We start from the raw sequence: 24,981 nt of genomic DNA on the forward strand, positions 1-24,981 counted from the left end.
CGAGGTAGGCGGGCCTGGCGCATCCAGGTGGCCAATCGGCTGGCGGGCTTGCGCAGCGTCCTCCTCCCTCCTCCTAGCAGCTGCGCCCGGTTCTGGATTGCACGTGTCAGTGTTTGTGTACGTGCGGCAGCCGCAGGGCTGAGCTAGGCAGTGCGGCCAAGGGTTAGGCTGCTGGGCCGCGGCCACAGCGGGGCGCGGCGGCGAGGGGCCCGCCCATTCCCCCGGCCACCTTTAAATTCTCCCGCACTTGGGTGGCTTGTGCACTCTTATCTGCCCGTCTGCAGCGAGTGCCCCACCGCTCTGCACGCTCAAGGACTCCCGTCCTCTGCTTTAGGCGGAAAATGCTGTTGCTTGATTGCAACCCAGAGGTGAGACTCGGGCCCCCTTCGTCCTGCAGGCTTAAGCTTCCAGATGTCTGTCTTCTTGGGAGCGCTGGCGAGGGCGATGTGATAGTGGGCTGACCACTGGGCGCTGCCTCTTTAGAGTTGGAAGGTTTTCAACCCCAGGAGGACGTGGGACTGGACAAAGGCAAGAGGGGTGCTCGAGCTGTTTTCTTCCTATAGCAGGATAGTCTGAAGCATCTGCTGGAGGCCGGGACCTCGGTCAACGCACCCCCGGATCCCTGTGAGCAGTCGCCTGTCCACTTGGCCGCAGGTGGCGGCCGTGCTTGCTTTCTTCTCTGGCAGCTGCAGACCGGCGCGGACCTCAACCAACAGGTAACTAGGTAACTGATTGTTTGTGCAACCCTCCCCTCCACCCTACTCCACACAAACATTTCTTAGACACCAAAGTACTCAGTTCTGTTGTTAGAAACATGTCTATAACAATGATGTCCAATAGAAATATGCGAGACACATGCATAATTAAAAATTTTGTAGTAACCACATCAGTGAAGTAAAATGAAACATGGAATTAATTCTGAAATTTAAACCAACTTACCCACAATATTATCTCAATATATAATTAACATAAAACAGTACTGATATTTTACTTTTTTCTTTTCGTATGTCTTCTCAAACCGGTATGTATTTTATATTTAAAGCATATTTCAGTTCAGACTAGCCACATTTCAAGTGTTAGTCATATATATGCCTACTGGCTACTACACTGAACAGCATATACAGGTCTACAATTTCAAAAGGAACAGTTACTTTGCTATCGAATAAAAGACCTCAGTATAGCAGTGGAAACATTTGTGAGGCATGCTCACAACCATTATAGTTTTCTACAGAAGTGTTTTACGGTAGTCTGTAGCTTCCATTGAATATTAAAGTATGGTAATTTTAAACTGTATTTTTCTTTTACTTGTGTAGAACTTTATTTTGCTTTTATTCACTTAAATTTTCATGTATGTGGCTGTGACTGCACACATTTTTATTAATAAAACTTTGCATTTAATAACATACCAAGTGAACCTTATAAAGAAAAAAAACGAATTAAAAAAATTCAACCCATTAATAAAATAAAATAAAAAATAAAAATCCCTGGCCAGTTTTTCTCAGTGGTTAGAGCGTCGGCCCGTGAACCAATGAGTCTTGGGTTCGATTCTGGCCAAGGGCACGTACCTCTGTTGGGGTTCGTCCCAGGCCCTGGTTGGAGTCGTGCAGGAGGCAACCAGTCAATGTGACCCTTTCACGTGGATGTTTCTCTCTCTCCCTCCCACTTTTATCTGAAGATAAATAGAAAAATATCCTCGGATGAGGATTAAAAAAAAAAATTCAACCCATTACAATGCAGGTCCAACTAGCTTCCTCAAACAATAATTAGACTTCACCCACCAACTTCCATAAGAAAGTGTTTTGGAGAGAGACCAAAATGTGTTGTCTTATATTTAAGGATGTTTTTGGAGAAGCTCCACTCCACAAAGCAGCTAAAGTGGGAAGCCTGGAATGCCTTAGCCTGCTTGTAGCCAGTGATGCCAAAATTGAGTAAGTATTAAACTTGGTGGCTTTATATTGGTTTAAACTAATCAGACTTCTGAAGCTCAATTACATGTGCTTTAAAAAGGATGTTGCATCCTGGCCAGTTTGCTCAGTGGTTAGAGTAGTGGCCCGCGGACTGGAGAATCCCGGGTTCGGTTCCTGCTACGGGCACAAACCTCGGTTGCAGTTTATCCCTGGCCCTGGTTCGGGTTGTGTGGGTGGCAACCACTCGATGTATGTCTCTCTCACATCGATATTTCTCTCTCTTCCCCCCTCTCTCCTGCTCTATCTGAAAACAAATGCAAAAATGTCCTTGGGTGAGAATTAAAAAAAAAAAAGGATGCTTGCCTAATTGGTAATTTAGTGTTATCATTTAAATGTTAACTCAGGCTGTTAATATCTGATACTATTCAAGTTGAAGAAGTAAAAAGTGGATCCTGAGCAGAGTTTAACTTTATTCTTCTGTGATGGCAATAGTTACACCTTGGTTTTGGTTTAGGAAATCCATTCTATACAAATTCTTATTGACTTTCTTGGGTACTTGGTCATTGTATTGAACACAGAATACTCTTTTATTCATTCAAAACTGAAATGCCCATTCTGTGCTTGATTCCGCTAGCCACTGAGGATACCACAGTGAGCAAAAAGGGAATTTCTCTATGCTTCCTTTACCTATACTATTCTGCGACCAACATTTGTATGAGCCCAAAGTTCCTTTGTTAGGAAGATTGTATATATAATCATAAATAAAAAGGCTAAACAATGGTCAGTTTTCATTTAACTCGATTTTTATTTTAAATTCAGTTTATGTAATAAGAATGGGCAGACAGCTGAAGATCTTGCTTGGTCATGTGGATTTCCGGAATGTGCCAAGTTTCTTACAGCAATTAAATGTATGCAGACAACACAATCAAGTGAACAATCCAGTAGGGAGCATTGTGTTCCAGTGCTCAGACAGAAACGAAGCTTTGGAAGTGCAGAAAACACAAGCGGGAAAAGGAAGTAAGTTAACTCATAGCTTCTTCTTTCTTCCTCCCTCAAGGTTCTCTTATTTGGCACAGAATTTGTTTCATTTAAATATCTGCAGTCTTATATCTAATACATCTTTTTCATCCTCATGAACACATTTTAAGACTGGTTAGAGTAACTACTAGTAGAGTCTAGAATCCAAAGATTGTCCTGCACAGTGGAAGGTTGGGGAGATAACCTTGTCAAAAAAAGTTTTTAATGTTAATGTTTTTTTAACAACAGATGTCTTATTGGTTATGAAGAAGTGTGAAGAGGCCCCACTTGGTGCAAACCTACTGCTCAGCTACAAGCCACAGCTTTCGGCTGGTCAGATGTGTCTAAACGCCTTCTAAGAAGGAGAACTTTCTTCTAAGGGAAGATAACATGAATACATGTATTTACATGCCTACAAATTTTGGTTGTGCATTCTTTGTCTTTTAAGTTATTAGAGGAATGTCTAAAGAATAACTCTTTTGTGTGTGCAGTATTTACAACCTTTGGAAAAAATCAAGGTTAAACCATCAAACTACACCCAGGATTTAATTTGAAATTAAACTTATTTTTTTAATTAACAAATTTATAATCAACTTTACTACAGTCTTTGAGTCTAAGATATTTTATCTATTATTTTTTTAAATAGAACTCTTTCATTTCTTTTTGTTGTTTTTAATTTTTTTTCCTTTATTGAGTTTAGAGAGAGGAAGGGAGAGGGAGAGATAGAAACATCGATGAGAGAGAACATTGATTGGCTGCCTCCTGCATGCCCCCCACTAGGGATTGGGCCCACAACCTGGGCCTGTGTCCTGACTGGGGATCGAACTGGTGACCTCTTGGTGCACTGGTCGACGCCCAACCACTGAGCCACACTGGCCAGACGAGTCTAAGATATTTTAAATAATATTTGGCCGCTGAGGAAGACATAAGTTATAGTAGGCATCTTTGTTCCAGAAGTCTGGGCCCTTCCATCCACACCAGCCCTAGAGTTGGGAAAAGAAAAGGAAAAGACTTTACAAAGCTATAGGACTACAGTGTCAAAACTGTAATATTTTACCATTCTGCTCTGTCAGCAGGATCTTAGAATAAGTATAGAATTCAAAGATTCAAATTCATATAAAGCATAGAGAAGTAATTTATTTGGGTTCATTTCAGATACAACTAAAAAAAATTTAATTCTATAGTATTTAGTCAGAAACCATTAAAAAAAAAAGCTTCCTTATCATAATTATTACTCCAAATTCCCCACTTCATTGATTCTCAGAGGCACAGTTCTCCCGTTCTGGCAGGCGGGCGTGGGACAGCTGAACCGGCAGCCTGTTTCCTAGCAGTCTCACCCCACCCTAACTAACGGATGCTGCCGGGCACTGTCGGGGGCATCAAGTCCGAGTGCAGGCCTCCTGCAGAAGACAGTGTGTTAGCTCTATTGTGTAGTGTGGAGGCCGGAGGGTTGAGTAGAGATGCTCTTTAATTTTGTCCTTCTCTGATTGCAAAAATAAGATACATGTTGTGAAAATTCAAAGGAGATAAAAGTAAAAAACAGCCTGCCCATTCAGTCCTACTGCCCCTGCTCCTGTTAAATTTGGTTTGTGTTTGAGACCTGTTTCTATACATAAGCAAGCTTTTTAAAAAATTATCTATTTTAAGCAAAACTTTCTCTAATAATTTTAATGTCCTAAAATCTGTTATCTTAATGATAAATAGACAGAAAGGTTGATGAAATCTCTAATCTTTTTGTGATCCTTTTACACATGTGGATGTGGCCCTTCTCCAGGAAACCAGACTCTTTTTTTTTTTTTATCCTCACCCGAGGACATTTTTCCATTTTTTTGTACAGATAGAGTGGGAGGGAGAGAGAGGGAAACATCAATGTGGAAGGGACACATCGAGTGGCTGCCACCCGCACGACCAACCAGGGCCGGGGACAAACTGCAACCGAGGTACGTGCCCTTAGCGGGAACCGAACCCGGGTCTCTCCGGACCGCAGGCCGACGCTCTAACCGCTGAGCCAAACCGGCCAGGGCCTCTTTTTTTTTTTTTTTTTTTAAGGGAAGTGGGTAGGGAGGGTGCCAAAACCAGAAACTGATGGGAGGGGACGGGGAGCCATGCTCTTTCCTTCGAGTGACTGGCCCGGGGATGTCAAACAGGAAAGCTCCCCCAGAGGGTGAAGAGGCCGACCTTCCCTATGGCCCCTGCTTTAGGCTGAATGTGGGTGTCCCCTCAGAGTTCACAGGCTGAAACCTAATCCCCAATGTGATGATGTCTGGAGGCAGAGCCTTTGGGAGGTGACTAGATTATGGAGGTGAAGCCCTCATGAATGGGATTAGTGTCCTTATCAAGGAGGCCCCAGAAAGGTCCCTCATCCCTCCCAACATGTGACCACACGGTGAAAAGACGGCCGCCTGGGAACTAGGAAGTGGGCCTCACCAGACAGAAAATCTGCTGGCGCCTCGATCTGGGACTAACCAGCCCCCAGAACTGAGAAACAAATGTCTGTTATCATAAGTCACCGAGTCTACGGTGGTGTTATAGCAGCCCGAACGGACTAGGACAATGCCTTGATTCTTAAGTAAGAGCTGGTCGTTCTATGATGGCCAGGCCTTGGCTTCATGGCTTCTTATATGCACTAATAGAGCAAATCTGTCATTCTATTCAGATCCATTTTAACAGGAGATTAAGTTAATGTAAATAACTTAAAACTATTCAAGCCTCCACAATGTCCAGCATACTGCTTAGCTATTTTTGGTTAATTCTAAAATTCTGAAGGTTACATACTCTACTCTTCTACCTCAAGGCATTGATAAGCCTCAATACCTTTGTTTATACAAAGCTGAAATTTCCAAAGGACTATATTTGAGCTTTGTGCTCCATTATTAAGTTCAATAACAGAAAATCTTTATGAATCTAACCTAAACTCTTTTATTTTGCAATTTATTTTATTTCCCTCTTATCCTCCTTAACTAGAGATACTCATCACAGCCCTAGATACTTCTTTATAATGAGGATGTTGCCCTCAGTCTATCTGTCCTGTTAACAGCCAGTTTATTATCCTTTTGATTCTGGTTTCTTTGTCTTGTCTAAATTTGTGTTAAACAGATACTTACTTTTTCCAAAATAACCTGCAGATCTTCAGCGCCTGTATAATGTGGATCTAAAATCAGAAATTTTATCTGCCCTGTAATCTCATTCCATGCAACTCCCAGTATTGTGTGGGCCAAAACTCCTCCCCCTAGGGAAGAGGAAATGGGAAATGTGAGAGGGCATGTTAACCTCAACTTCCTATTCAATTTAAAAAGATTATTTTGCCTATGAAATGATCTAACAGCATTAAAAATGACTAGCTTATACTGTAAAAGATGAAAATGTCAAATATACTCTGAAAAGATAAAATTACATCTTTAAGACAGAAAGATACAATTATATCTATAATCATGTAAGGTTTATATTCCACTGCCATGTCCAGAGAATTACCTAAACTGCATTCAGAAAGGGCCGTCGAGGGTCTAAACTCCTCCCACAGAGCAGGCCCTGCTGCGGCCCACTCAGCAGAGGGAGGGAGGGCCGCCTCCGCCTGAGCAGCTCCGTGAACTACCCCTGGTTCGGGGCTCTCCGATACTCTGCTGAAACCGGCCAGCCTCCACTCCTTACACACTCTTAGCTTTCCTCTGTCAACACAGGTAAATCTTGTTCCCTATAGAATCACGAATCTTCAGATCAGCTAATCCCACTCCTTCATTTCACACATAAAGCCCAGAGATTAAGCAATCTGCAATAACGTAACAGCGCCAGCCAAGTTCGTGACAGCCATGGTCTACGGTGCTCAGGGAGTGACCGTCGCCTCTTTTCCCATCTGCTTTCAATGTCTTTAACTATATGAACACAGTTGACATTTCTTTTCTTAGCCTTTTCTTCTGGTTATTATAATCTTTTTTTTTTTTAAATAACTTTCCTTTTGCCTTGCACATTTTAAAATAAATATGCCGAGGTCAGCTATATGGTGCAAAAGGTAATCTTAAAATGACTGATTTTTGTGACATGGAATATTTATACTCGTGGAAGTTTACGCTCTGCACTCTGCCGAAGGGGCCCGGGAAGCTGAAACCATACCGATCATTACCGGAGTCCCTTCACTCTGGAAGTGATGAGCCAGTGCCCGTCCCTGAGAAGCCATTTCCGAACCCTGGCTGGAGAGAAAACATTTCCATTAGAGGAATCATTTCTAACACAAAGGTCATATAAATGAACTTAGGAACCAATCTTTTCTACATTTTTGTTTCCTTTTTTGGTTAAATTTGGTTAAGTATGAATTTAAATACAACTAAGTGGTAAGGAACTGTGAGCAAATTAAAGCGGTACAACCTTTCTAAATGTTTAACTAAGACCACTAACTATGCTAGAAAAGCAAAACCACCTTGATTCTTCACTTCTGGAACTGCAGAGGTCTGGATTTTTAATGTGAGATTAGAAGCGGTCATCTTGAAACCCAGGGGACTCTTGCAGGTGGATTTAATTCAGAAGAATCAGTTGTAAGTTCTGGGTCTTGTCTTCTTGCTGTCAGACTCTGAGTCTGTATTTCATCTTTAAATTGGGACCAATGAAACCTGCCCTGTCTACATGACAAGAGAGTCCAGGACCAAAACAGACAATGTCCGTGAAGCCAACGTGAAAAGTACAAAATATGTTCAAGTATAACATACTATTTTTATTGATTTTAAAGAGAGAGGAAGGGAGGGGGAAGAATGGAGGCAGAGAAGGAGAGAGACGGAGAGAAACATCGATTTGTTGTTCCACTTATTTATGCATTCATTGGCTGCTTCTTGTATGTGCCCTGACCAGGGATCAAACCTGCAACCTTGGTGTATCGGGATGATGCTCTAACCAACTTTACTACCCGGCCAGGGTGACAACGTATTATTTTTAGGGAGTATTTCAATATTCTATTCAATTTGTACTGTTGAGAAAACAAAGACAGACAGACAGACAGATGGAGATTTTTTTTAAGAATGGAGGTGCCGCCCTGGCCAGTTTGGCTCAGTGGTTGAGTGTCGGCCTGCGGACCAGAGAGTCCTGGGTTCGGTTCCCACTAGGGGCATGTACCACAAAAAAAAAAAGAAAAAGAATGGAGGTGCCAGGTGGTGTTAAACCTTAGCTCTCGCTTAGTAAGGGATGTTACTGTTCTAATGTGCCAACACTTCCACTTTTTAATCACCAGATGCTTCACTACTTTATCATTTATTCGTTAACACTGATTTCCACAGCCAACCCAGACTGCAATCGTGAAACTGGATATGTTAAAGTACTAGGCCAAATAAGGATAATGTTACTGTATTTACCAAGGTTGTCATAATAGAAAATGTACTTAAAATATACCTCATAAAAGGAAGAAGCTAGTTATGGTCCCAGAAATCAATTTTATTTAATTTAGATTTGCTCATAGCTTAATTATGGTTAAGCTATATTGGAAACAATAAAAGGACTACATTATTCAGACACATTATTAGTTTATTAACACCTTAAGAAGAAACAGTGTAAGAGGTAAACAAAGAGGTCAGTTGTAGATCAACATCTGTTTCTCCTCTCAAGAATTTTTAAAGACTTGAGCATAAAAAACTTGATTTTCGCCTGCCCGGTTGCTGGTTCGATTCCCAGTCAGGGCACATGCCCAGGTTGTGGGCCCGATCCCCAGTGGGGGGCGTGCAGGAGGCGGCCGACTGATGTTCTCTCTCATCCATGTTTCTATCTTTCTCTCTCCCTCTCTCCCTTCCTCTCTCTCTCAAATCAATAAAGAAAAATATTTTTTAAAAAACTTGATTTTCTTTAACTATACTCAAAGTTGACAAACATGCAAATTTTTCTCTTCTTGGCTAACATTAGGCCTCAACCATATAAGTATGTATTATAGATTATAAACTCCAAAGTCTTCTAAAAATTAACTTAAAAAAATGCAGGGTTAAAAAATGAGATTTATAAAGCAATGAGGCAATGTGGAGGAAGAGAAAGGAGTGAAAACAAATACGGGGAAAGGTATACTTTTTCTATTATTTTAATAAAATGACAATCTGGCTTTGAAATGATGTCTCTACTTTCTTAGTGTCCTTACCTGACAAACAGTATTTTTGAAGTTATGCCAATCAGTTGGTTCAGTACCAGCTGTACCTCGATAGACCCAATCCACTGCCGTGATCCCACAAATGTTGCTGGTTTGTCTCCGGCATCAACTAGAGCCTTTTTGTGTTGAAAATACAAAAAAATTCATATACAAGATAGCTATTAAAAATTATATTTAGGGCATTTTTCCTGACTACTAGGATTTTTTCCCTTTCAAAATAGAAATAAGTCTGTAGCACGAGTTAATAATTATTAATGGTATATTAAGGGCTAATGGAACGTACGCTCGACCATCATTTAAAATGGCATGTTCTGTACCTGCTGGATTTCTCTGTGTGTGGGAATGGACCTCTCTGTGTATCCCTGGTGTTTGAACCAAGAGCAGATGGTCTGCAGAGATCGATATGCACAGCCCCAGCCATTGTCATCTGTCCGATCCTGCATGTAATGATGATAACCGTATATACCCTGGACCACATAAACTATATAAAAAGAAGGAATACAGTAAAATATTAAGCTATATGTACACATTCTATACATATTCCTGAGTCATGTTTACAGTATTCAGAGCTAGACTGTTACTTTAGTTCCTTATGAAAGTGCTTTCAGAGAACTACAGTTGAACATTATATACCTCTTGGCTTTTTATTAAATGTCCCAAGACCTGACCAAAGGCTATAAGGTTTGGCAAGTCCTGCTTGCTGGCTTCCTCCCCAACTTCATCTCCTACCACGTCCCCTGTTGCTCGCTCTGCTTTAAGTTCAGATGTGCCAGCAATCTGATATCACCGCCTTGTGGCTCTCTCTGCTGGAATACGTTCCCCAGATAATTTTAGAGCTCACACCCTTACTTCACTCGGGTCTCTGCAAATGTCAGAGGCCTTCCCCGATCATCCAACCTAAAAGTGGCCTGTTCACTCCCTCACCACCTACCCCTGCCCTGCCTGTCACTCTCTAGCCTGCTTTATTTATTTTTTAAAACACCACTATTTGACACATTGCTTATTATGTTTTTAAAACTATCTGCCTACTCACACTAATATTTGAGTTCAATAGGGACATGCACTGTGTCCTATTTACTTCTGAGCTCAAGACTCTATAAGGGGCTAGGTAAACAGTTAATAAATATTTGTTGAATACATGATGAAAGAATGAAGGAATAAAGGAATGAACAAATGAATGGTCCATATAATAAGACATATGAAGAATGTTTATGAAATTCTATAAGCCTACCAATGATTACAGCCCAGGTATGCTGTTTATTTTTTTATTATTTTTTTGTTTTGTTTTGTTTTTTTATCCTCACCCGAGGACATTTTTCCATTTTTTGTTCAGGTAGAGTGGGAGGGAGAGAGAGGAACATCGATGTGAAAGGAACACATCGAGTGGCTGCCACCCGCACAACCGACCAGGGCCGGGGACAAACTGTAGCCGAGGCACGCGCCCTTAGCGGGAACCGAACCCGGGTCTCTCAGGACCGCAGGCCGACGCTCTAACCGCTGAGCCAAACTGGCCAGGGCAGGTATGCTGTTTAAAGATCCCTAAATTAGGGCCAATATCATGTTAATTCTTTCTTGTGGTATAATGCTAAAAATACACACCCCCCCCCACTTTTTTTTTTTAACAAACTGGCATTTTTATTATTTTTTTAAATTAGGTAAAAAGAGTCATAGACAAATATAGAATCCTTACTCAACAACTGGGAGATATTTATTCAAGCACACAGAAAATTTATAACTGGACCATTGTGGGTAGGCTGAAAAATGGACCCCAAAAGATACCTGCATTCTAATCCTTGGAACCTGAAGATGCTACATTACAGTCTTTGCAGATGTGATGAAATTTAAGGTTCTTAAGATGGGGAGAGTTTCCTGGAATATCCAGGTGGGCCCTAAATGCAACCATTAGTATCCTTATGAGAGAGAGACAGAAGGAAGCTTGACAGAGGAGAAGGCAACGTGACACTGAGGTAGCTGCTGGAGCGATGTGGCCAGAAGCCAAGGAATTCTGGCAGCCACCAGAAGCTGGAAGGGGCCTCTCCCCAGGAGCCTTTGCGGGAGTGAGGCTCTGCTGAAACCTTGACTTCACCCAGTGATACCGACTTCAGACCTGGGAGAGAACACACCTCTGTAGAACCTTTCTTTTGGCCAAGGGCTGTTGGATATTTATAACATCATTCACGGGCCATATAAAATTATCAACTTGAAAATCAGCCTGCTATATTTGGTCAGGCTAACATGGTGAGGCGTATGATGTTAGTTGGTATTGATTTCAAGGGCCTTATATGGCCCACGGGCCAGATATTCCCCACTCCTGTAAGCCATCAGATTTGTGGTTGTTATAGCATTTGTAGGAAATAAATATGTCTCAATACATTTTAGAGTCTGTATCACACAGAAGTTGTTTCTGACCAGTAGGTAAGGGTCAGAAATCAGTAAAAATAACTATGTAACTAACTAAATTGATAATTTCTGATATATCTGGACATTAAAAAACACTTATAAATAAAAAATGGATTTAAAAACTCAATGATAATATAAAGATATTAGAAATAAATAAAACTAAAACATTCAAATTAAAACCTGTAAAAGCAGTGTTTTGATTGAAATTTAAATTAGAAACTAAGGAAGACTAACAGTAAGCTAAGTGTCCAACTCAAGAAGTTAGAAGAAAAACTAAATCAAAGAAAGTGAAGGAAGAAGAAAGCAAAGAACAGAAATTAATGAGCTAGAATAGAAAAATTACAAGAAAAGGGGTCAACAAAGCCAGAAGTTTTTTAAAAGGGCATAAAAATGAAATGAAGATTAAAAAGAAAAACACTACAACAAAGATTAAAACCTAGATGAATATAACTTATAAAAATGGAAAAGTTGTATAAACCATTAACAAAATCAATCTGTTGTAAAAAATCTTCCCACACAGAAATACTAAGGCCAGATTGTTTTACAGGTGAGTTTTACCAAAGAATCAAGAAAAGATCACGCCAATCTTATATAAACTCCTCTAGAAAATTAAGAAAAGAAGGTAAGCTCCTCAACTCTTTCAATTTGCTAGAACATTGATACAAAAACAAAATAACAGTATGAGAAAAGAAAATTATAAACCAATATTCATGAAGATAGAAGCAAAAATCTTAAAATATTAGCAAACTAAATGCAGTAGAGAATAAAATATAATAATGAATTATAACCAAACTAGGTTTATCCCATGAATGCAAACCTACTTTTGTTTAGAGAGTTGTGCTGAAGTATTTTGGGTCAAATGTCATGCTGCTGTTATTTTCTTTGAAATGACCCAAGAGGAGGAAAAAAAGGAGAAATGAAGCAAAGGAAGTAATATGTTGACAATTCCTGAACATATGTATCAAGAAACATGTACAGGAATGATTGTCGCAGGGTTGTCTAAATAGAAAAAACCTTGAAAAAATCATACAAAGGTATATCACAAAGCAATAAAGATAACTGAATAAGACACAATACTATGGATTCATCTTAGACACATAATATTGAATGAAAAAGCAAGTTGTAGAAGACCACCTATACAATGACACTTTATAAGAACTCAGAATCAAGCAAAACTAAAAGCTACATTGAGGAAATATCTACATATACATAAACTATTAAAAGAAAGCAAATGATGAACATAAAACTCAGTATAATAGTTCCTTTGGGGGGCAGAGGTGGAGTGGATAAGGAACATACAGACTGGTAATGTTCTAGTTCTTAAACTGGGTAGGGAACTCTCCGGTATTCATTTCCTTACCATGCTTTGCAATTTACATATATACTATATGTACATATCAAATGTTATAAAATAAATATTTAAAACTATATAAATGTTTCATGTATAATGAACCCATTTCATTGTAAAAAATCAATCAACATTTATTCATTACCTTCTGGGTGTCTGACACTTTGTAAGGAACTATTAAGAATTAAAATAGCCCAGCCGATGTGGCTCAGTGGATTGAGCATCATCCCATGGACTGAGAGGTCCAGGTTTGATTCCCAGTTGGGACATTCGATCCCCAGCAGGGGGCATGCAGGAGGCAGCCGAGTGATGTTTCTCTCTCATATCAATGTTTCTCTCTCTCTCCCTTCCTCTCTCTCTCAAAAATCAATGAAAACATATTTAAAAAAATAATTATAACATATGATAACAATATCTACCCTAGCAGAGTTGCAATATAGTCAGAGAGAAAACATTTATATATTAATCTACTAGAAAACCATCAAGAGTTATATTGATTAAAACTCTTAGTTTTGTATTTCCTATTCTGTCAATCAATGACTGTGACAGAGCAAGATTTTTAACTAGAAATAGGTCTTTCAAGATTTCCTCCTATATAAGCAAAATAAATGAAATCACTTAGCATCACTGAAATGTTGACAAAAGACGCATTTGCATACAAGTGATAGTGAGTGCCCAGCCTAGTCTTTCTAGGGGAAGCCGGTCCGCCCACAGCTCTTGGGAGTGGAACTGCTGTCCCAAGCGCCCTCTGGTGGCCAGGACCAGCAGTAGGCCCCTAACTCCTCCAGGGCAGACACTGTATAATATATTCATCATTACTTCTTATTTCCTTACAAAGCACCTGGACACTCAGCAGGTACTTAATAAATACCATGACAAGATGGCCAGTTGAGTTTCCTGTCTTGGGATTTTGAAGGTGCAGAGTCAATGGGACAGAAAGAGCAGGGAGTGAAGCCAAAACAATGCATGCAATGAGCAGCTATGAGGCAGAAGAGGAAACGTTTACACTAGTGGCAACAGTGAGGAAGCAGCTCCGAGGCTGAGAAAAGACAGGGGAGAGGGAAGGAGCAGGCAAGGGAGGGTCAGAAGCAGGCAGAGCTGCACAAGGCCATCCAGGAGTCAGGGTGGGCCTGAGACTGCGCAGCTGCTTGTTCCCAGAGGCCAGCTGTACAGATACTGCTGTTCTCGGATGTCACAAGACCTTTCTAACTGGCCTACATGTATCCTTAAAGGAACCCTTCCCCATACTCCTTATTTCAGTAACCTTTAGTGAGGATTCACCCTCTACCACAGGTACACACTGCACAGAAAACACATTGTAGTACCTTCTTAGACTTCTGCTACAGCGTGGTTTGGGTAGACTATGCCCTTCATTAGCATGATTTCTCAGGTTCAGAATAAAAATGAAATGGGATAAGCCTTTACAGAAATTAAGGAATGGAATTTTAGTAAGAGAAATGTGGTACATACTATCTAGTCCTAATCTTTTTAGACCATTGTGAATCACTGCTATCATAAGCAATTGATTATTTAAAGAAATGAATGGTAAATTATGTTTTAGGGATGGCATACATTATGAATCAATTCTTAAAAATTCCACTGGGTACAAACAAAAAACGAATGTCATTAATGATCAATTGGCTCCCATAAATAATGATTAAACTCACCATACCAGTCTCGATGTTGGGTGGATTGAGATAAGTATGTGGATTTCTAATGTAACCATCTTTGTATGGTTCATCTGGAAAGTGATAAGCATTCGACCTTTTAAAATAAGGTCTGTCATGAGGCAGAGTGAAGAGATCATGTAACTCCTAAATGAAACCAGAATCAATAGAAAGAAAAGGAAAAAAAGTTAAATGATTTAAATTTCTACTCAATAAATAAACTCAAACTAAAGATATAAAACAGAAAATTAACTGTATATTGGTTGTAAAAGTTATCAAACATACTTATGATTTAATTCACTAAGGTCAAAAAGGGTGAGAATAAACTAAAACCAAACAAGATTTATTTTTCCTTATCTATGTATATGGGTAGAAACTGGAAGGGAACACAGAAAAATGAAAATAATTTGTTAAGCATGAGAGAACTGAGATCATTTAAAATTAATTATCTATTATAACACAGTCTGTTTAAATACATCCAGGATAAAGACTGGTTCTGAAATAGCCTTGTAAATAATTATCACTAACAATGATATAATTATTTTAAAGTATTTTTAAAAACCATGCTTAGAGTACTCAACAAGTATAAGGGGTAGTAATTCAGTTTCAGAGTAGAAATTGGTGGTATGAAACCAACCAATTTAGCAATGAAATAAAAATACACATGTCTAGAATGCAAAAAATATTCCCAGTTGTATAAAACATGTATAGTTACTTTGGAAAGTCCGACTTTTCTTTTTCATCTCCTGTGTACCCCAGCAGTTTGAACGGGATCATCATCAGCTCATGCAGCTGTCGCCTCTACACATCAATTCATGTAACACTGAGACATACAGAAGGTTACAATATTATACCTCCTCTCAGGGACAGAGGTTAGGAAGATACTCCCTTGGAATACTTTGATGGGTGCCAGGCAAGGCCACACATAAAAAATACGTGCTGTAAAACCAGTTATTTTGCCAGTAAATCTCATTTCTTTGAGTGCTGATCATGTTTTCTTCAAACGCCTCTAATAAAACCCAAATAAGTCTTAGAAATGGGGGATAGAGTATTAGTATAAATCCTAATTAGTATTAGCATAAATGCTAATTTCCCTTCCCTAACTGTAATCTTGTCTCTTTCACAAATCTGAAAGTAATGAAAGGGAAAAGGAATTTATTAACACCCATCAGCTTTGCTAAGTATGTAAGCAACCTTTTAGTTCTTTATTTCATTATGGAAAAGAAAAATTTCCTAGAACATATGAGTCACATTGGGCATACAGAATTAAAATGTTACATATGGATTTCACATATTTTTTCACTCATAATACTTAAAAAAGAAGTTCCATGAGAACAGAAATTAAATAATATATAAAACTAATAGTCTTTTTTCACACTTTAAATTAAATCATAAAATAATTTCCATTTATTAGAAATATGTAATTAAATATAAAATGAATGACAGTCGTATTTTTTCTGAGAATACATGCCTTGGTCTTACCTTTCTGTAGGCCTGCAGCTGCCCATCTGGAATTCCTGATGGATATAAAATTGTTACAAGATTTTTCTCCCCTGGTAATAAAAAGTGCAATGGTTCAGGAACCACAATGGATGTTCCCTTCATATATTTCAAAATACACTTTTCCATATCAGTTAGCTGATTGTGAATTGCGTCAACTAGAAGTTTACGAACTCTGTGGGGGGAAAATATACAAATGCATTAACAGAAGTTATAGTGGCTATGATAAATGATAAATAAGCATGGAGTTAATATATCCCTAATGTAGTATATTTAAAAAAAATGTACTTGGCCATGTTTATTAAAGGAAGTCTAAATTATAAAAAGTTAAATAAACTCTGGTTCCTCTGTGTAGATAAAGGGAAAATCCTATATCTAGGTTTTGCAGACAACCCCACTTCCTCCAAATAAACATCTAAGTAGTAGATGACTCTTCGCTTAATACAAAACAGGGAGTAAATCATACTCAAAACCACAACCAGCACCCTGGATATGCCTATATGATACTTTGACGTGGACTCTGGTTACTCTAGGGCAGGATCCTCACTGAAGTGGGGCAGGAGGACGATAAAATACCTACTTTCCCCATGATTCCTCGGGAGCAACAGATAAAACTGCATCAACTGGCAACGTCATAGTAGCGTAATGGTGTCCTCCGCTTTCTCTTTCAATGATGGGGGTTACCGCTGCCAGAGAGGTTGACATTTCCAGCATAAGATCTATATTTACTATTTGATGCTATACAAAGATAAACAGTAATAGTCCACTTTTAGCTTATTGAACACTAAATATAAAAGGGTAAGAAAAAGGCTTTTTAAAGATTAAAGCTACATTACAGTAAGTTATTTAAAAGCTCAAATCTTGCCCTGGCTGGTCTGGCTCAGTGATTAGAAGGTTGGCCCGTGGACCAATGAGTCATAGGTTCGATTCCAGTAGAGGGCATGCACCTCAGTTGTGGGTTGTCCCGGCCCTAGTCTGGATCACGTGGGAGGCAATCAGTTGATGTGTCCCTCTCATGTCAATATTTCTCTCTCTCCCTCCTCCTTCCCTCTCTATCTGAGGATAAATGGAAAAATATCCTCAGGTGAGGATTAAAAATAAATAAATAAATAAAAGCTCAAATCTTATCTTAACAAAAATTCTTCTCTGCTTCAAAATAATCTGAGGCGAGGTGGACAGTGAGTGGGAAGAGAAAATGAAATCAGACTGCCTGTGTATTAAGCATTCAAGCTGGTATAGGTTCACCAGGGTTCATTATACTATTCTCTGGACTTTGGATAGACTTAAATTAAAAAAAAAAAAAATCAAATGAACAAGATACAATAACCACACAGTAAAGGAACTTTGAACTATCCCTGTTCTAAAGGCATAAAGAACTATACACAAATATTGAATTCTGTTACTAGGACTGATTTTGACAGTGACATGGAACAAGAATTCTGTAAATATGTTTTGTACATTGAGCATATTTAGCAAAATACTGAGGATTCTGGTTTCTAGGTTTCTCACTAGACAAAGGTTAGGAACTGTGTGAGGCTGAACCAGAACTGGAGGTATAAATAGGATTCATAGGTAAACTGAGTGTATGCTATATACGTGTCTGTGCATATGAAGAGAATGGACTTGTACATGTGGATGCTCCTTGGAGAAATGGCTGATTCCTGAGTTGGACCAGGGAAGTACATGACATGGCTGGAACAGCTTGTGGAAGAAGGTAGGAAGTACTGCAAAATACAGTGTCAAACAACACGGGAGCTAGCTTGAAGTTTCTGTTGGCCAGATCTTGGAAAATGTGAGCCTCAAAATAAGTAATAATAGTAACAGATTTCAACTCATTGCATAAACTAAGAATCCATGCTTCTGTGCAGATAACACAAAAATAAGGAAAAAGAAAAGCTCTCTTTACAGTATAATGTCATCTAATGAATAAGGAAAGAAATGACAGAAAAATCACTACTTTGCAACCATCAGATTAATGTTGGATTCTGGCAAAAATGATCAATTGATACTAGAAGAGCTAGGTAAAAAAATTTTTTTTTTATCCTCACTCGAGGACATTTTTCCATTTTTTTGTTCAGATAGAGTGGGAGGGAGAGAGAGGACAAGTGAGAGAGAGAAACAGCGACGCGAAAGGGACACATCAAGTGGCTGCCACCCACATGACCAACCAGGGCCAGGGACAAACTGCAACCGAGGTATGCGCCCCTAGCGGGAACTGAACCCAGGTCTCTCCAGACCACAGGCCGATGTTCTAACCGCTGAGCCAAACTGACCAGGGCGAGCTAGGTAAAAATTTGATGAAGAATAGGATGTATATAGTCTCGAAGTATCTTCCCACAAGATACTTCCTAATTATAAGGGAAAAAATAGTACAAACACAGTGGAGAAAAGTGGCAGATACATGAAGTGATTGAAGTTAAAATCACCACCACTAGGACAGTATATGCCTCTTTAATATGATGTGCTAAGACAAACACATTACCTCTGTGGTGTTCCCATCAACGATGCACAACCAGAATTTAATCAGGAGGGAGAGTAAAACAAACCCATATGAGGAACATTCTACAACATAATTGACTTGTTCTCAAAATGTCAAGCTCCAAATATCGGTAATTCTCAAATAATTATATTTTTTATAAACAGCCCACATTTTTTGTGTACACTCCAGATGGGTAAAATTAACAGCTCATGTGAACACCACAATGCTATCTCAAACGTAACATGACCCAAACCAACCTCATGTCTTTCCCAACATCCATTTTTACTCAAGCAAGAAATTGGTTATCCCATATCCAATTAGTTTCCAAGTGTAATCCATTTTATTCCCTAAATATCTCTCTTTTTTTTTTTTTTTTATCCTCACCCGAGGATATTTTTCCATTTTTTGTACAGATAGAGTGGGAGGGAGAGAGAGGAAGAGAGAGAGAGAGAGAGAAACATTGACGTGAAGGGACACATCGAGTGGCTGCCACCCGCACAACCAACCAGGGCCGGGGACAAACTGCAACCGAAGTACGTGCCCTTAGCGGGAACCGAACCCGGGTCTCTCCAGACCGCAGGCCGACACTCTAACCGCTGAGCCAAACTGGCCAGGGCTTTCCTAAATATCTCTTGTATTTCTTCCCTCCTCCTACTACCATGCTACTAGTTTAGTTCAGCATCTCCTGAAGTGTCCCTTGCCCACCTGTCTCACCTCATGTCCAGTCTGTTTTCCCCTACCAGCCTGGAAGAACACTACAGTCAAATTAATTTCAAACAACTTCCTGCCTTGCAGAGGGAGCTCCATTTTTTATCTCTAATATCTGGCAAAGTTAGTAGCACATGGCAGGCAGGTACTCAATAGTACTGGTTCAAAAATCAACAGAACCAAGAACAGTGTGGTCCTGGCTGGTGTGGCTCAGTTGGCTGGGTGTCGTCCTGTGCACCGAAAGGTGGGCAGTTCGATTCCTGGTTAGGGCACAAGCCAGGGTTGCAGGCTTGATCCCTGGTAGGGGGCGCAACAGATGCTTTGCTCTCACATGGATGTTTCTTTCCCCACCTCCCTTTCCCTTCCTCTCTCTCTAAAAAATTCAGTAAAAATAAAAATAAAAAAGAACAGTGTGAAGAAAAGTAAATTATTCATTATTTACTATCGCACACAGCATAATGTGTCCCTGTCACGTTTCAGAATGATTCCCTTTTATTTATTTTTAAATAATTTGTAAATGTACTCAAGCCGTTTTATTTTTTTGGCAATAAAGAAAGCATTCAGAAAATTTTAAGATAAGTACTATAATAGGACAAAAGTTTAGATATGAAAAAAAGAGATATAACTTCTAGCAAGTCATTTATCTTTCTGGCCCTCAATAATCTGATCTGTAAAAACTAGGAGAGATGGATTAAATAATTTCTAAGACCTCAACTCCAAATTCAAGGATTTAAAATTTTTACCACTGAGAAGACAGGTGATTTGCTTACCATGTCTGATAACTTTTTGTCTTTCTTTCTCATAAATTTTCGTTTTGTATCTTCTTCCTGTTGAGACCTAAATTTTTAACACACAAAGATGTTTATAATGTGAAATGACACTGTAAAAACACTTCTAGCCATCTTCGAACATACTCACTGAAGAAAGCGCAGTATGGTCTGACAGGCAGAGCTATCGGTCAGTTCTCCGGGAACGGTGTTCATGTCACTGTTGGGCCACACGTACACGGAACTGTGGCGAACTCTGAACACCAGTGCATTTGAAGAGAGCTTGGTTGACAGGTCACTCAACACATGTTTTAGTGCTTTCTTGACAAAAATTTCTAAATTAAGAGTAAAAATAGAAATTAATGAGAAAAGTTTTAAACTTTTCAACATGAATGCTTCCAAACACCCAAAAATAGAAATTTAAAATAATCAAGTAAAACTGACTCCCAACTATCCATTCCCCAGATTCAATAATTATAAAAAAATTATGCCTTTCTTTTTAAATTATTGAGATAAAATTCATAGACCATAAAATTCACTCTTATAACGAGTATAATACAGTTACTTTTAGTATATTCACAAGGTTTTACAATCATCACTCTCTAATTCCAGGAAAGTTTGAACACTCCAACAGAAACTCTGTACCTATCCGCGGTCATTCCCCATTCCCCCTATACCTACGATGGCAATCACTATTCTACTTTTCGTCTTTATAAATTTATCTATTTTGGACACTTCATATAAATGGAATCATGCATTACGTGGCCTTTTGTGTCTGGCTTCTTTCACTCAGCATAATAGTTTCAAAATTCATCTACATGCTCATCTTTTTTGTATTTGCACACAGTGTCTCGGTTTAAATCTAATTCATATAACTTGCTAGCTATCTGGTCTATCTCCCACTCAGTTTCATTTGCAAACTGCTGAGAATCTCAGTAGAGCTCATCATCAATTTTATAATAAAAAAGGAGAGATTTCTGGCAGACCTACCATTAGCAGTAGCTAGCTGAAAAGCTAGATCAAGGCCTCCTCTTATCCTGAAGAGTAGATCCATAGTCTCTGAAATCACCTGAGACAAATGAGGCAAGAATTCCATTGTGAAACAAAAACTCATCTTCATATAAATTAGACTCAGTAACTAAGTTTAGGTTAAGGCATTAATTAATCTTGACTTTTCAAATTATTTAATGAGTTAATTCTTTGTTTTATGAAGAAAAACACAACAAAACATCCTGAATTTTAAATCAGAGGTTCTCAACTTTTGTCCCACACCGGAATCACCTGAGGAACTTAAATACTGACACCTGGGCTGCACCCTTAGCGACTCTGATGAATTGGTCTGGGAGGGTCTGAGGATAAGGATGTTCAAAAGCTCCGCCACACCAGTGATTCTAATGTGGAAAAGCTGAGGACCACTGCTCTAAGACCATATTTCTCTCTCTATTTTTCTAGTTGTGCCACTGAGTTATAACTCACGGTGAGTCTTTACACACTGGGCTTAAAGACTCATGGCTTTTGTTTTAATATTGCACTGCTTCAACCCCGCTCTCACCACACATGGCAAGCCTTCAGCACAAGGCTAGGATATAGAGAGCTCGGTTCGTATCAAGTGCTGTTAAGACCACATGTCTAAATTATAGTCTTAACAATGACATGAACATTTCAATGGCAAAAATCTTTAAGAATGGGACGAAACGTTGAATCTAATATAGTAATACTCGGTGGTCAAGACGATGAGAGAAAACTAACACATCACTAACGGTGGGAGTATGAGCTAGAGAACTGTTCATAAAGCAATGTGGCAATAAGAACCAAAAGCCTTTCATTCACATCCCTGGAGCAGTGAGTCTGCATTTAGAAATTCAGTCTAAGGAAATCAGCAAAACAAAGATTCAGGTATAAGGATGTTAACTGAAATGTCAACAATAGGAGATGAGTTAAATAATTATAAATATTACACAGCCATGGAAAAATCATGCTTCAGAAGAATATTTCACAACATAGGACAATACTTGCAACTTACAAATGGAAAAAAAGCACTTATAAAATGGAATCTATCAGTAGTACTCAATTTGGGTCCATGTGCTGAGTTTAGGTAGTTTATGACATATGACAAATGACATGTACCATTTTTGTTGGGAGGAGGGGGAGGAGGAAGAGACCCTCTGGAAAGAGGTTCAAAGAGTTTATCAGAATCTCAAAATTTTTACCAAACAGGCTTAAGAACCACACTACATAATAAGAACCCTATTTTGAAACCAATAAGTACTAACATTTACTGAGCTCCAAAAATGTAAAAGGCATGGCGCTAAATGATTGCACATATATTAACTCCGATCCTCAGAACATCAGAAGCAGATACCATTACCATTCTTCTCATTTACAAATCTCTTGTCACATTTTTTAAAGGGTGGCTGCTTTTATTTATTTCATAAATTGTAACCTGTTGAAAGGTACTCTGCCTCTATTCTACTTCTGGGGTTTATTCTAAGAAAATAACCAAGAAAGTTCAAGACAAATGAAGCTTCAATGTTGTCCACTTATCATACTCCACTTCATCACAGCACCCTGCTCCCCCCAAAACCCCCACCTAAATAGTTATCAATAAGAAGTTAAATAAAGAACAATACTACCATACAGAATACTATGCACCCATTTGAGTGAAAAATATTTAGTGACAATGAAAGATTACTGGAGGAGATAAAAGTTAAAAAGTCAGGCATGAACAAATTTAACTTGGTGATTAATGTATGATTTTGCACAATTTAACTAATTACTCAAGTCTTCTATACAGTTTTGTAAAATTGGAAACATCTACAACTTCATAGGATGGTTGTGAAGATTCCAAAAAAATCTTGTGTGAAAACACTAGACTCTCCCTAGACTTCTGAAGAAATAATATTCAAGCTGAGATCTGAAGGGTGGCAGAAACCAGTATGAACAATTCCAAAGGAAAGTTGAGGGGGGGGGGGGCCCACTCCAGGCCACAGCAGAGACTGGTGAAGGTTTGCTTGAAAGACCATATAAGAGACTAGGTAGATGGTTCGACGATGGTGGCAAGGCCAAGGATGGTAACAGTACCAAGAGTGAGAATTTACAGTCATTGAGAAATGGACTCCATGGGACCCGACATTGATCAGGTGTTCAGGAACTGAGTAGAGGGAGATGTCAAGGATGCTACCCATTTCGGATGCACAAGGTGAACGCTGGCACAAGTAACAGAGATGGGGTCACTGGAGGAAGAGCAGGTGTGGGATGAGGGGAGGTGGCAATGAGTCAGTTTTGAACTTACAGAGTTTGAAATGCATTAAGCCATCCAAGTGGAGCCACAGTCAGCAGACATGTGGATCTGGAGCTCAGGATAAAGGTCTGAGCTGGAGGCACAAATCTGAGAGAAGGCACAGGGTGTAAGGGAAAGTGTCCACCACATGAAGGACAGGGCCTGGAGGACCCGGCTGAGCAAACACAAGGGAGGGAAACCGGAAGCGTGACAGCCCTGGAACTAAGGGAATAGAGCATTTGAAAAAAGTGATTCATCTTTCCCAGATCCAATCCTTCTTCAAAACCGTCAACAACGCCGAATAACCCCTCGAAGGCGCAGGACGCGCGTGTTCAAACGCGGATGAGCTGGGGACCAAGCTTGTGCGGGGCAAGGTCCCTCCGGCCCTAGCGCGGAGGCCGAGGACAGGGCGGCCCGGGCCACGGGGTTCGCAGCGGCCATCGTGGCCCCGGCTGGACCAGCTCCTTTCAAGGGCTGTGGCGGCCGCCGAAGTCCGAGGGGAAACTCTGGGTCGGTGGCGCGCAGAGGTACTCACCATGTCTGCGACGTGGCGGCCACAGGGGCGCTGACGTCGCCCACGGGCTCAGGAGGCTGGCCTGGAAGTGTCGCCACCGAGGGGCGGGGCCTGGGCAGGCCGACTACAACTCCCAGCATGCCCCGCGACACACGTCCTGGGCAGACCACACCCCCGCTCCTGGAGGATGGGTGATGGGGCGGGAATCAGGGCCCTTTCTGTCATTAACTTTATAATACACTTTATTAAAACTTACAAGGAAATTTTATTGATTGAGCCCTTTGTATCTCAACCCAGTCATGAGGCTTTTCGCGTGTTCTTCGATGCGGATTCGCAGTCCCCACGTGTCCTCCCGTGGCGTCCTGGGAATGGATGCTCCCGTACCCTTGGCAACGCGACACAATAAGCAGCAGCCGGGCGCCGAACGCGCAGCGGTTCTTCGCGGCCAGGTCCCGAGTGGGAAGCGCGCGCGAGGCTGCTGGCAGCCCTCGGCGCTCCTGCCGCGGATTTAACCCGGACTGGAGCTGAGACGACCTGGTCTCGGTTGTCGGGCTGTGTCCTTCTGAGAGGCGACTTGTCCTCGCGGCCTCCAGGTGTTGCTCTTTAGATACCTACCTCCTCCGAGCCTCCGTTTCCCTAGGGGACATCTTGCTCCTCCTCACGCTAGCAGACGTTTTCTGCCCCTCCTGCACCCCCACCCCACCCCACCCCACCCCGCACTGTCTCCGTGCCTTTCGAAGGGAACCGGCCGTGCTCCGTGTTATCTTTATGCTCTTATCTGCTAGAGTGTAAGCTCTGGGGCAGCATCTGTGCATTTTAAAATCTCAGTTTTCTGAGCTTCTACCAGCGAGCCTTACCCAGAGGTGGGGGCTTTGCAAAGAATCTGCTAAAGAAATGAATGAATGGTTTTGCAAACGTTGCTCGAGAAGAGTTAAGTAGAGGAAAAACTCAAGGCAAGGACAGTTTTCCTCACGCTGACGCGCCAGGTGCTGCGCAGACGCTGGGGATATTGTGATTATAACCAGATTCATGCCGTGGTTCCTGCCTTTGTGTAGGCAATTTGTAATAACGAATTAGGGGGGTGGGAGTGGGAGGAGACAGCTGATAATTAAAGGATCGCCACATGGTGAATGTAAAATGATAATCCATTAGGTAACCTTCATAAGGGCATGGAAAGAGAAGTGCATGAGACTACAATAAGAGGGAATTAATGGAGTGGTCAACGAATTCAGTAATACGAAGGCTCAGCGTTCATGGCTGGTGGGGGAGGGAGGGACGAAAGTGT

General features: G+C 40.4%; 2 protein-coding genes and 1 non-coding gene across 6 annotated transcripts; 1 reads left to right on the top strand and 2 right to left on the bottom strand.

The window, feature by feature from the left end:
• Positions 1-287: 287 nt before the first annotated feature.
• Positions 288-3,334, top strand: ANKRD37 (ankyrin repeat domain 37). 3 transcript variants are annotated; one of them, XM_036250268.1, is made up of 5 exons: positions 288-368; positions 564-716; positions 1,837-1,928; positions 2,727-2,924; positions 3,174-3,334. In XM_036250268.1, the coding sequence occupies exons 1-5, from the start codon at positions 342-344 to the stop codon at positions 3,199-3,201; spliced, it is 498 nt and encodes a 165-aa protein (XP_036106161.1). In that variant the 5' UTR covers positions 288-341; the 3' UTR covers positions 3,202-3,334. The 3 variants fall into 3 exon arrangements, with proteins under 3 accessions (XP_036106161.1, XP_036106162.1, XP_036106163.1); XM_036250269.1 differs by having other exon boundaries at positions 567-716; XM_036250270.1 differs by lacking the exon at positions 3,174-3,334 and having other exon boundaries at positions 2,727-2,928.
• Positions 3,335-3,798: 464 nt separating this feature from the next.
• Positions 3,799-23,802, bottom strand: UFSP2 (UFM1 specific peptidase 2). 2 transcript variants are annotated; one of them, XM_036250084.1, is made up of 12 exons: positions 23,718-23,802; positions 20,893-20,971; positions 20,054-20,237; positions 19,906-19,972; positions 16,529-16,686; positions 15,931-16,123; positions 14,454-14,595; positions 9,351-9,514; positions 9,025-9,149; positions 7,032-7,108; positions 6,029-6,153; positions 3,799-3,907 (listed from the first exon to the last, which is right to left on the bottom strand). In XM_036250084.1, the coding sequence occupies exons 1-12, from the start codon at positions 23,718-23,720 to the stop codon at positions 3,821-3,823; spliced, it is 1,404 nt and encodes a 467-aa protein (XP_036105977.1). In that variant the 5' UTR covers positions 23,721-23,802; the 3' UTR covers positions 3,799-3,820. The 2 variants fall into 2 exon arrangements, with proteins under 2 accessions (XP_036105977.1, XP_036105978.1); XM_036250085.1 differs by having other exon boundaries at positions 9,351-9,470; positions 14,449-14,595.
• LOC118623113 lies at positions 21,353-21,517 on the bottom strand. The gene has a single exon (XR_004958216.1).
• Positions 23,803-24,981: the final 1,179 nt, after the last annotated feature.

The sequence above is a fragment of the Molossus molossus genome, unplaced genomic scaffold (genome assembly GCF_014108415.1).
Source record: "Molossus molossus isolate mMolMol1 unplaced genomic scaffold, mMolMol1.p scaffold_m16_p_9, whole genome shotgun sequence".
NCBI lineage: Eukaryota > Metazoa > Chordata > Mammalia > Chiroptera > Molossidae > Molossus > Molossus molossus.

What these genes read in the sequence shown, in the direction of transcription:
- ANKRD37 (XM_036250268.1), top strand. Translation starts at nt 342, where the DNA reads ATGCTGTTGCTTGATTGCAACCCAGAG. An exon ending in GCCAGTGATGCCAAAATTGA is followed by an intron (nt 1,929 to 2,726) that starts GTAAGTATTAAA and finishes TTTTAAATTCAG; the next exon opens with TTTATGTAATAAGAATGGGC. An exon ending in AACACAAGCGGGAAAAGGAA is followed by an intron (nt 2,925 to 3,173) that starts GTAAGTTAACTC and finishes TTTTAACAACAG; the next exon opens with ATGTCTTATTGGTTATGAAG.
- UFSP2 (XM_036250084.1), bottom strand. An exon ending in TCAGCTAGCTACTGCTAATG is followed by an intron (nt 20,238 to 20,892) that starts GTAGGTCTGCCA and finishes CTCTTAATTTAG; the next exon opens with AAATTTTTGTCAAGAAAGCA. An exon ending in CCCGAGGAATCATGGGGAAA is followed by an intron (nt 16,124 to 16,528) that starts GTAGGTATTTTA and finishes TTCCCCCCACAG; the next exon opens with AGTTCGTAAACTTCTAGTTG.